This window comes from Olea europaea, chromosome 14 (assembly GCF_002742605.1).
Source record: "Olea europaea var. sylvestris chromosome 14, O_europaea_v1, whole genome shotgun sequence".
Taxonomy (NCBI): domain Eukaryota; kingdom Viridiplantae; phylum Streptophyta; class Magnoliopsida; order Lamiales; family Oleaceae; genus Olea; species Olea europaea.
The window spans coordinates 7605354-7618009 of NC_036250.1; the positions used below are offsets into that span (position 1 = coordinate 7605354).

The 12656-nt window shown below is 32.9% G+C and overlaps 2 protein-coding genes across 2 annotated transcripts; both read right to left on the bottom strand.

Annotated features, from left to right (window-relative positions):
• Positions 1–3183: 3183 nt before the first annotated feature.
• On the bottom strand, positions 3184–4357 carry LOC111409633 (GATA transcription factor 18-like). Its single transcript, XM_023039659.1, has 2 exons — positions 3818–4357; positions 3184–3733 (listed from the first exon to the last, which is right to left on the bottom strand). Exons 1-2 carry the CDS (start codon positions 4196–4198, stop codon positions 3446–3448), a joined length of 669 nt encoding a protein of 222 aa, XP_022895427.1. The 5' UTR covers positions 4199–4357; the 3' UTR covers positions 3184–3445.
• A 7390-nt stretch (positions 4358–11747) lies between these two features.
• On the bottom strand, positions 11748–12131 carry LOC111409456 (uncharacterized mitochondrial protein AtMg00810-like). The gene has a single exon (XM_023039502.1). It carries the CDS (start codon positions 12129–12131, stop codon positions 11748–11750), a length of 384 nt encoding a protein of 127 aa, XP_022895270.1.
• Between the last annotated feature and the right edge of the window lie 525 nt (positions 12132–12656).

Consider the following 12656-nt stretch of genomic DNA (forward strand, 5'->3'; position numbering starts at 1 on the left):
GAGAGAGAGAGAGAGAGAGAGAGAATGAATGATTTGGGATGAATTGATTTATTAAATCTTAGAGAAAAAATAAGTGAGAACATTAGGGTTTTTTAATTTTTGAATAGTGAAACTTTCCATCTGATTTTGAAATTTGGAATTTTTTAATATATGGTATTGTGTAATTTCCACATAAATCAATAGCAAACACAGGACCAAATTTTAACTTCAGAGAATTAATAATTAAAAGTGGTATTGTTTTTTATATGAAATTATTTCTTTTTGTGTAGAATACCGAATTTTTAACTTAAATTCGCATATATTTTTATTTGTCATTTAATAGGAATGCAATGTTTGGTTAAGTTCTTATGCAAGTTAATTGATTATCTCTATAGTTATCTTATTAGTTGAGGGACCAAATTGAAAAAAAAATAAATATCAAATTATTTTATACTTTATTAAATGGGCCAAATAGTTAACTATTGAAGGAGTTAGAATTACTCTACCAATATTGGGTTCATTTTGAAGCTCATAATAAATGGCGAATTATGGACTCAAGAAAAATTTAATTTGGTCAAGTTAAACCCGAGTTTTAGCCGTTTAAAGAATATTATGGTTATAAGAGTTTTAAAAGATTAGATTTTTCGCCAGTTGACTGCCACCACTAGTTTAGCTAAATAAATTAGAATTTTAAGTTTTGGTTAAACAAAGTCTTTATGTTAAGTATTAATAATTATACATTTTTAATTAAGAGGTAATCAATTAAAACGTAATTCCTGCTTACAAATTTAGTTAAATGCAAATCAAAGAATTTTGAATTATTTGATATTAGACTTTAGTACATGAGTAACCCATGCATTTCATTACAACTTTCATGTGTCCATATAATTAGTAATCATTGTGTCCCCTAATTGGAACAAATTTTGGGAAGATTGGACTGAAATTCTAATTTAATTAATAAGCATACATTTTATAATTTTCGGCCATTAGGAGATTGACAATTTAAGATGTTTGTATTAGAGTAAATTATGCAAATAGGAGGCAATTTGTTTTCCCCATCCACGTGTAAAAGTCATGCAGTGTAATGCCTATCATTTCCTTGTTGTAATTGTAATTGATATAGAAATTGGCAGAAAACCAATAATTAATCTCCAGTCATACTATATCAATCGGGAATTATGAATTAATTTCTCAGAAGATTGCATGAAATACGAATTTAAATATGGCTAAAATTCCACTTCCCCCACGTGATTACCCGACTTCAACAGTATAAATAGAGCACTAAAATCACATTTTACTACACGTCCATTACCTCTCCCTCTTTAAAATATTCCTCTATATTATTTAGATTTTTTATGGCTTTGGAATTGCAATCACATTTCTGCAATTTTATTCTCCACTTTCATCTTTAAAAGGTGAGATACTCAGTGCTATTAGTGATTTTTCCACATCTTTTCAAATACGTTATTATGAATTTAATTACTTCAATTCAGGCTCCTTCGGGAGAAATCATGATACATTTTAAGGCACAATTTAGCTTTCACGTTATTTTCAAGGCACAATTTAGCCTTCACGTTATTTTGCAGCGCTTGCTAGAATTATCATTTGTCATGGTGTGATAATTCTCATGTTATGTTGGTAAGATAATTTATTTGTAATTTCATGTTTGACTTGAATGTGGAGTAGCAAGTATCTCATTGAGTATAATTCGTTATACTCATCCCCTTATTTACAATTTTCAGGTAATAATTAGTATGCTGGATGACGGTGGATGGATTTGCTATTGGACCAACGGATCCTCGTCATGAAGTATTTTAATTTTAAAAAACACTAGAACTAATAATGGGTTATTCATTTTTGACCCAATTGTGAGTGCATTATAAATTTTCAATTAGTTTTAATTGTTCTAATAATTTTTGGATGAATGATATGTTTTCAAACGTTCCGCATATTTAAATTTATCTTTTGATTAAACGTTATTCAATTTTTTACAGAATTTCTCGTTAAATTAAAACTGTTTATTTTAAGGTATATTCATGTTTCGTAACGTTTCGGGTTATTAGAATTCGAGGCGTTACATTTTGGATTCGATCTTGTCGTAAATTAAACTCTAATTCTGATATGCACACCACACGCAGAGCAAAAAAAATTTATTGTGGATACGTGGGAGTTTAAACTTGGTTTGGTTTAAGGTCTTTGTTGGTCCAAAAAATTAAATAGATGTCTAGGTTCTTGATTTTTGGTAATTAGCCCACCTACAAGGTTTTGAAAAGTTGAAACCTATTTCTAACGCTAGAATTGAACATATTTAAATTATTTTTGAAAGTGTTTCGTCTTGCTAGTAGAGTTTTTAGGGAAAATTGATCTAAATAGTTTCATCATTAAGTCCTTCTATAAGAAATAGAAACAGAAGCAAAAGCAAAATAAAAATCAGAAATCTTACCAAAAGAGACATTATGTCAATTTTAGAATAAACTTCTTCTAGGGATAGTTTCTAAAAGGAGGTATGTACTCAGTTCTAGCATATCCATGAAAAAGAACAGCAGATTGATACCAGGCAAAGACTTTTAATCTTTATTCCAATTCTAGTTTTGCTTTTGTATTGAATTAAGAATTTCGGGAGATTCTTCTAAAATGTGTAAATATTCTCACAATCAGTGCGTTTTTGAACGTATTATTGTTAGATTAAACTTGTTGTACATAATATTTTGTACATAATGGGTGCCTCCACTCACATGGTGGGGGGCCCACATGAATATTATGTACATATAGCATAGCTCATTATTGTTATCGTTTTCAATCATTTCATGTTACCAGCCAAGAAAAAATAGAAGGAAAAAAAAAAAAAAACACCTGGAGCTACTGTTAATTTTTCTTTAGGTGCAGATAAAGAGGAGAACATGGACCGCCGGTTACAAGCCTGAGTTCAGAATAAAACAAAAAGAAAAATGCCGTGTGTACACCTTGTGGTGTACACATGGCTTTACGCTCCCCTCATATGAAGGGAGGCTCACGGATATTTTATTACGTGTGGACCTCCCTCTATGTGAGGTAATGTAAAACCGTGTGTATACCATTGTATACACACAGCATAGTCCAAAGAAAAATAATAGTAGATTACCAATGTACCAGTTATGCAATTCAGGTGCTCAAGAAATTCAAAATAAGCAAGTTTACAATAGAAAATAAGTAATAACAGAAGTGAAATGGGCAATCGGAAAAAAGTAGAAGTATGTATAGACTGATGACTGATCAAAGGGGAAAAAAGTGAAAGCTAAAGAAAAGTAAATAACAAACATTAGAATCAATTCATTGTCACTACATCTTATGTAAGATGAGGGGCAAAAAAAAAAGTGAAAGAAAAGAATAAAATAAGCTTCTTAATATCGAGTACATTTAGAGTGCAGTGTTCAATAGTAATCATATTCAGTCGAATTGTTAAGATTTTTTTCTTTCTTTCTTTTGTCTATCTTGTGAAGTCATGAACGAGGCTTGGCCTGTCTGTCACGTTGAAACGCCAAGAGAGGAAGGGCGTGCCTGTATCAGAGTCACGATCATCGTCTTCAATGAATCTGAATTCATTACTGTATGATGAAGTAAAGCAAGGCATATTCTGGGTTTGTGAGTTGTAATTAATCCATGAACTATCCAAAACTCGGTGTTCAGCACCGCCGTTATTGGTGGCGCCGGCGGTGGCTGCTGTCGCTCTCCTCTCTTCCTTCTTGAAACGAATCCCACAAGCATTGCAAAGTGACTGACAAATTCATAGCCATTAGTCTACACTCTTCACAATAAAAACAAAGAAAAGAAAACTAAATTCTTGAAAATAAAATTAAACCTTAGGGCCTCTTGGACCGTTCCTCCAGAGGGGAGTAGAAGTGGTGTCACAATTCGCACACCGCCGAGCCAAGAGCGGGTCCCCGCCGGGATTGGTATTGCTGTTACTTCCACCACGGTGGTTTCTGTTGGCTGAAGAAGCCGGCGCCGCCATATTCCATCCGAAGTTAGAGCGTCGCTTTTCCTTCTCATCACTGACACGAGTAGAAGGCGTGCCTAGAGAAAGAGTGCAATCAACAGAAGACGAAGAAGATGAAGTGAAAGAATACATATCCGTATCCCCTCCTTCATCAAAACCATTAGAAAACATCATTGAAAAAGAATTGTTTTGACTGTGAAACAAGCCACAAGAACATGAACCCAGATTACATCTGTGCATCATATTGAAGAATTCTCAACTCTTTTTCAGAACAAAATGTTGTTGAAAGATGAGAAAATGAATGGGGAATATGTAGTTGAAAGAGGGTACGGAGTAAACAGTGAGTTGAGAGCGACGGATACGTAATAATATGAGGTTTGAATGGGGAACATAGGATAGAGAGCTTTGAGTGTAAGAGAGGGTGTGAGATCTATGTTGTCTGTTAGCTTTATAAAGGTTATAAAATGGCGAAATACCAGTCAGCACCTGCAGTCCAAGTTGTCGTCAATTGACAACATTTTTATTGCAATAACAATGTTGTACCATGAATATAATATTATAGTATAAATGTATAATGATATAAAAATAGAGAGACACGTCTACATTTGATAAGAATTTAAGTTAGATTTTTAGTAAATTTTGACAAAATTTGATGAAATATATAGTTAAAAAATTGTGAAATCTATAAAATATGTGATTAAAATTAATTATTAACTTCAATTAAAAAAAAATAAATTTTAAAAAATTGAGATCAACTGGGATATAGTGTCCTTGTTACATTTATAATATCATAAAAAATTTTATGATTAGTTATTGTGTGAATTTATTTTAGGCAACAGTTAAAATTCTTGATCTTATTACATTTTGCTTTAATCCAGCTCTCGTGTTATTCGTTCTTCTATATTTCGTATTGAAATCGAGTAGTAACTTTGGTTTTAGGAGAAGTTCGATATGTTTAGAAACTCGAGATGATAAATAATGGGATGAAATTTTATATAGATAATGGTGACCCTTAGACTCTTAAAGGTCTACATATTCTAATATTCAAGTTCATATGCACAAGGAAGGGTTTCTAAAGCCATTTGCAATGAAGGGAGTGGGGTGGGGTGCCATGGGTTGGTGTGGAGAGGGGGGTGGGGTATTTGATTGGTCATAGGGTAGTCAAACGAACCCACGTGACAAGCGGGAACAGGATTTGATGGATGTGGCTTCTCCAATCACGAGGTTTCACTCTCAAACCTTTCAATACATCCCAAATACTTCTGTCCATTTCCGTATCTCTGTCTTGCCACCCTCCCATTGGAAATGTGTGGTTGTGAATAGTTATTGTAAAAATTAAAAATTGACTTTAAGTAGATTATAAGTTATTTTTTAAGTTCCCTAAATATATCGATACTGAGCCGCCTCATTATTTTTGATTACATTAAATTAAATTTTTATCTCTTCTACTTTTAACCACACAGTTTTCAATAAAATAATATTACACGTAAATAAAGAACTTTTCAATCACTCATTTAAAAAAAAAATACTATTCATCTCATTATAATCTATAAATAATGGGGCTCAAACGCTCCTGAGTGTCTCTTCTTCGATTTGGACATTTACTCATATAATCTCGTCAAAAGGAAATAGATTGATAAAAAAGGGAATTCTAGTTATAATATATCTTATAAACTTGTCGTTGAAATTGAAAATTTTCAAGTTGTTATTTTAATTGTTACTGTTCCAACCGTTAAAATTGGAACAATTGCTAAGACTATATACGCATTAATTTATCACATCTACACCAATTGCTAAGCAAATTCCTTAAAACTCTATATCATAAAGATACGGTCCTAAACTATATAAAGTCGATTTTTTTTTTCATATTTCTTGGATTAAAAAACATATTCACAAATAAAAGTAGTATGCTACGACCAATTCATATATTAAAGCTTGCACAAAAGCTAGACTAAGTGAAAGAGTACCTCGTATTGTTTTATCTCTACCTCGAGTTGTTCCGTAATAACTTGTATAGCTTGTCTCACATCGGTCAAATTTAGGTCTAATAGAAGCAAGCCGTTCACGTTTCTTTCTTGTTGTCTTGTGAAATCTAAGGTACTAACACCGTATAATCTTCGATTTTTTTCCCTTTTTATTCTTATGTGTAATTTAACTTACTAAACACACGGGTCACATTAGTGTATGTATCCTGTATTCTCCCATCCAAAATAACATGAATACGAATTCCTTATCTAACTTTGTAATTAATATTCCTAAAAATTGAACAAACCTTAGAATAATGTAATAAAATTTATATATACCTCACACTCCCATCCAAAACTCTTGACATTTATTCCAACCTTAGGTTTATTCAACAGAGCAATGACCAGTCTTCAAATATCTATCACTTCGTTAGCTATTGTAGGCCGTTCATCAACAGACAGTTTCATATTATTACAATCAGTAACCGTACCTTGGATTCACGTGAACACAAAAAAGACAACAAATATGTGTGTGTGTGTGTGTGTGTTTTCTGGTCATGAATATTCATAATATAAACCACAAGTGGACAGATCGAGCATTCTTAAGCGAAAGAAACAAGTTCAAGATTTTATTTATTACACTGCTAAGCAATGTTTAATATCATTATGATGTGTTGAATGAGACTTTTAAATCGAAAATTTTAATGTTAAACTCGGTTCTGAAAAATCGTCAGTTATCCTACTTTATATTATTATGACATCGTCTACTAAGAAAGTCCATAAATTAGCCGACATAATAATTTGTGACCTGTATAAATACAATGTATCGATTTGATCAACTAGTTCATTAAAAATTACTGGATGTGCCTAAAGTTTAATGTGGACACCAAATTCGGTTTCAAATAGTGCGTTAGACCTTTTACACAAATGAAGTTTAAAGTGTAAGAGTTCAATAAAAGCTCGAGAATAGAATCTGTAATAGAACATCTTTTCTTTGCCTATTTGTAATCAAAAGAACTTATCTAGAAGTAGTAGAAGACCTGGATTTGTCGATTAACTACAAGAGACACAAATTAAAAGTTAAAGAGAGAAAGGCATATATAACTGGAATGGGATACTCCCAATCATTAAAGCAATGTATGTTCTTCATGGTTTACACAAATCTTTGACTCAAACTCGACAAACTTAGAAAAAGAAAAGTTATACCTGCTTGGTACCTACGTACCCTAATATTTCAAATAACAAAAACTAGAAAATAATATAAAACAATTCCTAAGAAAAAACCAAAGTAGCCCCACATTCATGTTGGCCCCTCTCGAGTTTAGATCGATTCGATCAAAAGATTCAAGGCAGTAAAATCAAGAGAGAGAAAGTAGAGAGAATCAGATCTTCTTGAGATTGATGTCCATAGTTCGACAAATGGGAAGACCACCATTTCCCAAAAGATGCCCTATATTGTCATTGTGAACTCCAATAAAAACTTTGAATAACACAATGTTACGAGCCTTGAGTTGTATTTCTTCACATTCCCGAGCGCAAGATGCAATAAGTAATTTGGCTACTTTTCCATTAAATATATATTTTAATTTCATTGAACAATATGATTGTAGCATTGTCGATATATGAACTACCAAATTATAATTACGTAATTGGGATCTAATGAGTGATGTTATAAAAATTAGAATCAAAACCACCTTAGAACTCAATTTGATATATGAAAATTAAAAAGCTTAAAACCCATTAAAAATAAACCAGATTAGACTGGTTTACTCCTAAAATTCATATTATATTTTACTTTTAGTACGTTCTTGATTCAACAAATTCGTCATTCACATTTTCTAAGTCAATTTCCAGATGATATTTTAAATACAACATATAAAATTTAATTTATTTATAAAAAAAGTCGGTCTTAGTAAACGCTTTATTTTATTCCAATTTATATGATTCAAAATTTATCTCTATCTTCTTCTTTATAGAAAATGGTGGATGTGCAGTCCAACCTCTATAGGGACTTGGGTCGGCACTGGGAGGATTTGTCTTTTGACGCAAATGTCTATAAGAATTTCTAGTATATTGATGTAATCCGTTTATACCCTTTTAAATCAAACTCTGGGATTTGCTTAATCATGCTAACCTCACGAGTATATAGATAGATATACACATTGTATAATTCCATAAGTAATGATTATGTTACGTGGCTCGTTGGACCAATTTCTTTTTCCAAACGTATTTTATCCATTATCATATTATTTTCGGAGTTATTCTTCTTCGACAGGGTTGTAGACATCCGACCAATAGGAGGATGCCACATCGCTTCCTAAGCCCTGTCCATACAGCAGAGCTCTTATTTTCTTAACACTTACCCAAGAATAGGGTTAATCATTATCATTAGCTGACGTGCCACTGTGGACTTCAATTGCATTGCATGCATGCAATTGGAAAAACAATTCACTTATAGAAAAAGGAAAATCTTAAATTACACTACAAGTCACCGATTTCAAAAGAACATTCCTCAAAAGCAACGATATACAAACAGGAATAATGTATGAATATCAATTTCCCACTTTTCACTCTCTTTCCAAGAGATCTCAAGTGGAGGAGAGATACAGAGTTTGGGATTGGTCTAGTGATGTCTTTGTTGACAGGATCCGCTTTAATTTGCCATGTAATGTTGAAGTAGAATAATGATATTAGTAGGATCGATGAATAGTAAAAGATGAAATAGTACCTCAATTTTATTATATAACATCATAACATGCTTTTAACATCCAGGTTGTTGATTATTACAATTGATAAATAGCATTAGTATTGTCTTAAGAGTAGTGGTGAGTGTCACAATGATCATTGGACTGATTTAAACACAATCAGATTTTTCATCAAATCACATTACGTCACTATATCAGTCAAAGTGACAAAACCCATAAATTTGAGGGCAAGGAAGGAACCCCTATGAAGCAGTCCTATGGAAAAGATTTAGTCACAGTCAACATCATATGATGGCATATAAAGATGGAACTGTAACATCCAATTGTCTCCTATAAAGAGGTTCAAGTCTTGTGACCAAAGGAAACTTAGGGAACTTTTGCTCTTTCTTTTTCTTTTGAGTTATCAGTTATAGTAGTCTATTCTTTCATTTTTCATACTTTTTTTAGTTAGATAGGCATGTCTGATTGGAGATGTCAATTTATATAGGTTGCGAAGTAGTCCAAAACTTCTGGTCTTCAATTGGACGGACTTGTGTATCGTAGCACGGCTAAGTCCACTTTCACCGCATTTCTCGATCAACTAATAAAATGTAAGACTAACCCAAGTAGCAATACCTATACTGTGATAATAATCAAATAAGAGTAATTGATTTTAACTTGATTGTGTTAGGTAGACTTTGGACTTGATGGACTATTATAAAATATACTGAATATTTGACGATACATTTCGTACATTTCTAAAAAATCGATCATTGTTCTATTGTACATGGCAGAATCGTCTTGGACTTGAAGATGGAAGAGGCGACACTTCAAAGAAGTACTGATGTGGCATTTTGCTTAGCTATCAGTCACGAAAGCAAAGTGTAACAATGCTCCACCAAGTCGAAGGTCTGATTATTAATATGAGGTGTTGGACTTTAATAGTTGCATGTGTTGGTTCTCTTAAGGAGGTGACTCTTGAAGTATTCAATGCAATTGATAAAAGCGAATTGACATCTATCGATGGTGGAGCTCAGGCTGTAACAGGCCGAAGTTGGGTGATCCAAAGAGATATTATTGGAAAATTTATCTTGTAACTCGCAATTACGAATTCAATATTTTGTACTTATTTATCATTTACAATGTTTTAGTTAGACTTTATTCACTTGTTTAACATGTGCAAGGTATGATAAGGCAGCAAGGTCAAGTTTTAAATCCTACGAGTCTAGACATATAATGGTATTTTCTTCTTTAATTACTCTATAACCATTAAATGAATAAAACTTTGGTCACATTAAACATTAGATTTAAGAAACTGCTTTTAAAAATTAGATTTTTTTTTTATTTTTTTTATTTTTTTTATTTTTTTTTTATAAATATAAGAATGGTGTGTGCCTTTTGGCACTTAGGCTCACATTAGACGGTCAAAATAGGGGATGGTTGCTTTTTTCTACGCCTTGCCCTTATGCATGACATTTTTCAGAGCGCTTCATGTTAGGTGGTGCCTTTTCACGCTATTTAGAACATGGTTTTACAAACAAAGATTTGAGGGTTCCATATTAAATATTAATCTTATTAAAAAAAGTGGTTAATCCCTAAATTTATTTATTTCCTACTTAATCAATATGGAATATTACTCTCGATAATATGGTGCACACTAAAGTTGCATATGATGTTGTGATATAAGATCTTGACTAACTGAATAAAAGCTTTTTTAACATCAAAATGTGCTTCAAAAGCAGCCACAACACTAGTCTCTTCCCATTGCAAAGGGAAGTAGAGACTAGTCACGATTATAGTTGTGCAAATAAGTGAAACGTTTCTATTCGGTTTTATGCACGAGCTTGCTATTGACAACGTGAGTATGGCTTGAAGATTCTTCTTTGTTGTTGTATCTCATTGTTAAATGAGGCATTTTTCTTCAATTATTTACAAATTTTACATTTTTTTAGTTAAATCACTCGAATTGACATGTTATATTAATAACAAAATTAGACATAGAACTATAAAAGTGAACTTAACATGTCCAGAGATACCACAAATTTCGTGTATTCATTACTTTTTTCATTATAATCTCGTTATAACGAAAACCCAAACAAGCAATTAGTAACCACAAAAGTTGGTTCTAATTTGTAAGAGTACAAAAAATTTCTGTTCCATTTTTGTGCTTCTTGTGTAAGTTTCCGTGGTGTGTTGAACTGTACTTGGTCTGCTTGAGCAATGGGCCCTAAAAGTGTTTTAAGACAAGTGGAAATTACAGAATTTTTCCCTTAAGACATGGTGGTCCCTTCCATGCCTGGACTGTTTAAATGGACCTGAAATGGAATCTTATGACGAGGTGGTCCCTCCATACTTGGACTGTTTAACTCATGTGGGCCTACTGTCTTTGCAAAACTCAAACATATATTTTGAAGAAAATACCCATTTAAAAATAATTATGTAAAATTGTAAGAGCTAATGAAATATTGTAATTTTTTCAATACATGTATGAATTATTATGTTATTGTTAATTTCAACAATGTGAATTTCAAAAAATCAGTAAACAAAATTCTAAAACTTTAATTTGATTTAAGAATATATTAGAATCAAATATTAACGATTTAAGAAAAGCTACTGTGGTAAAAATAAGTTCTAAAATAATAAATATAAAACAATGTCATTGTTTAATTAATGGAATTGAAGTGAAATACGAGAAGTTAGCTATAGGACATTCTAGAATTGAGAGGGTGAGAGAATATGACGGGAAAGAAATCTAAATTCACATTACATAAATTTGAACTGTACAAGTGTGTATATATACAAAGATGCAACTAGCAGCAAACCGATCTATAATAGAAAATGCTGTACAAAGACTTAAATGCCCTTAGGCTAACATAACTTAATACTCTCCCTCAAGATGGAGAATATATGTTTAGTATTTCCATCTTGTCTAATAATGACTTGAATTTGGCTCTCCCTAACGGTTTAGTTAATAAATTTGCCAGTTGACCTTGTGAAGCCATATGTAACATTTTTACTTCTCCCGCCCGCATTTTATCCCTTACAAGATGACACTCAATTTCTATGTGTTTCGTTCTTTCATGGAACACTGGATTGTTGGCTATATGTATGGCGGATTGATTATCACAGAAAAGCAATGCCGCCTTAGTGTGTAGCAACACTCAAATCACTGATTATGTTTTTCAACCAACTCAATTCACAAATTGCAGCTGCCATGGAACGATATTCTGCTTTAGCTGATGATCTTGACACCCTGTGTTGTTTCTTAGACTTCCAAGGCACAAGTGCATTTCCTAGAAATATGCAATAGCCTGTAACTGACCTTCTTGTATCCAAGCAAGCTGCCCAATATGCATCACAAAATCCTTTAAGCTGTAGATCAAATTTGCTACTAAAAAATAAGCTTTGTCCAGACGTCCACTTTAAGTATCTCAATACATGGTGCATCGCTTCCAAATGGGATTGTTTTGGTGACTCGAGGACCCGTACTGCATATGATAAATCAAGCCTGTTGGGCTGTGATGCCATTTGATCCAGTCCAACTATTAGGCAATGATGAAAAGGCCCAAATATGGATTTAATACTTGGTCCATTAATTATATACCTAGAAGGCCCACTTAACCGAGCCCAATACCCAGCCCACACATCTTAGTCGCTCTTGGACCGTTGGATTGACCCGCTGATCAACGGTTGATGATATTACCTATAAATATCATCCTTAGCCCCTGTTTGGCACTTGGATCGTCATTTCTGTTTTCTGTTTTTCTCTCTGCCTTCTGGAACCTTCGTGTTCTCTGTCTTTATGATCCTTCCTTCTTCTCTTTATGAGATTTCTGGTTGATTATCTTTGTGATAATCGTGTTCTTGTGTGATTCTCCTTAGTGTGAGTAATCGACCGAAGGTAGGCAGTCCTTGTTTTGGTTCCAGTGAAGTGACCTTGATCTGTTGGGTTGTGAGGGCTCGTGTTTGTGTCTCGGTGCCTCTGTGATGGTAAAATGGGCGTGGTCTGAGCCTACAATTGAAAGATCTAAACCTTGATGTTGTGGTTTAGGG

Excerpts from the sequence above, each read along its gene's own strand:
- LOC111409633 (XM_023039659.1), bottom strand. The coding sequence starts at position 4,198 with ATGATGCACAGATGTAATCTGGGTTCATGTTCTTGTGGCTTGTTTCAC. Across the intron at positions 3,734-3,817 it reads ACGGTCCAAGAGGCCCTAAG|TCACTTTGCAATGCTTGTGG; the intron begins GTTTAATTTTAT and ends TGAATTTGTCAG.
- LOC111409456 (XM_023039502.1), bottom strand. The coding sequence starts at position 12,131 with ATGGCATCACAGCCCAACAGGCTTGATTTATCATATGCAGTACGGGTC.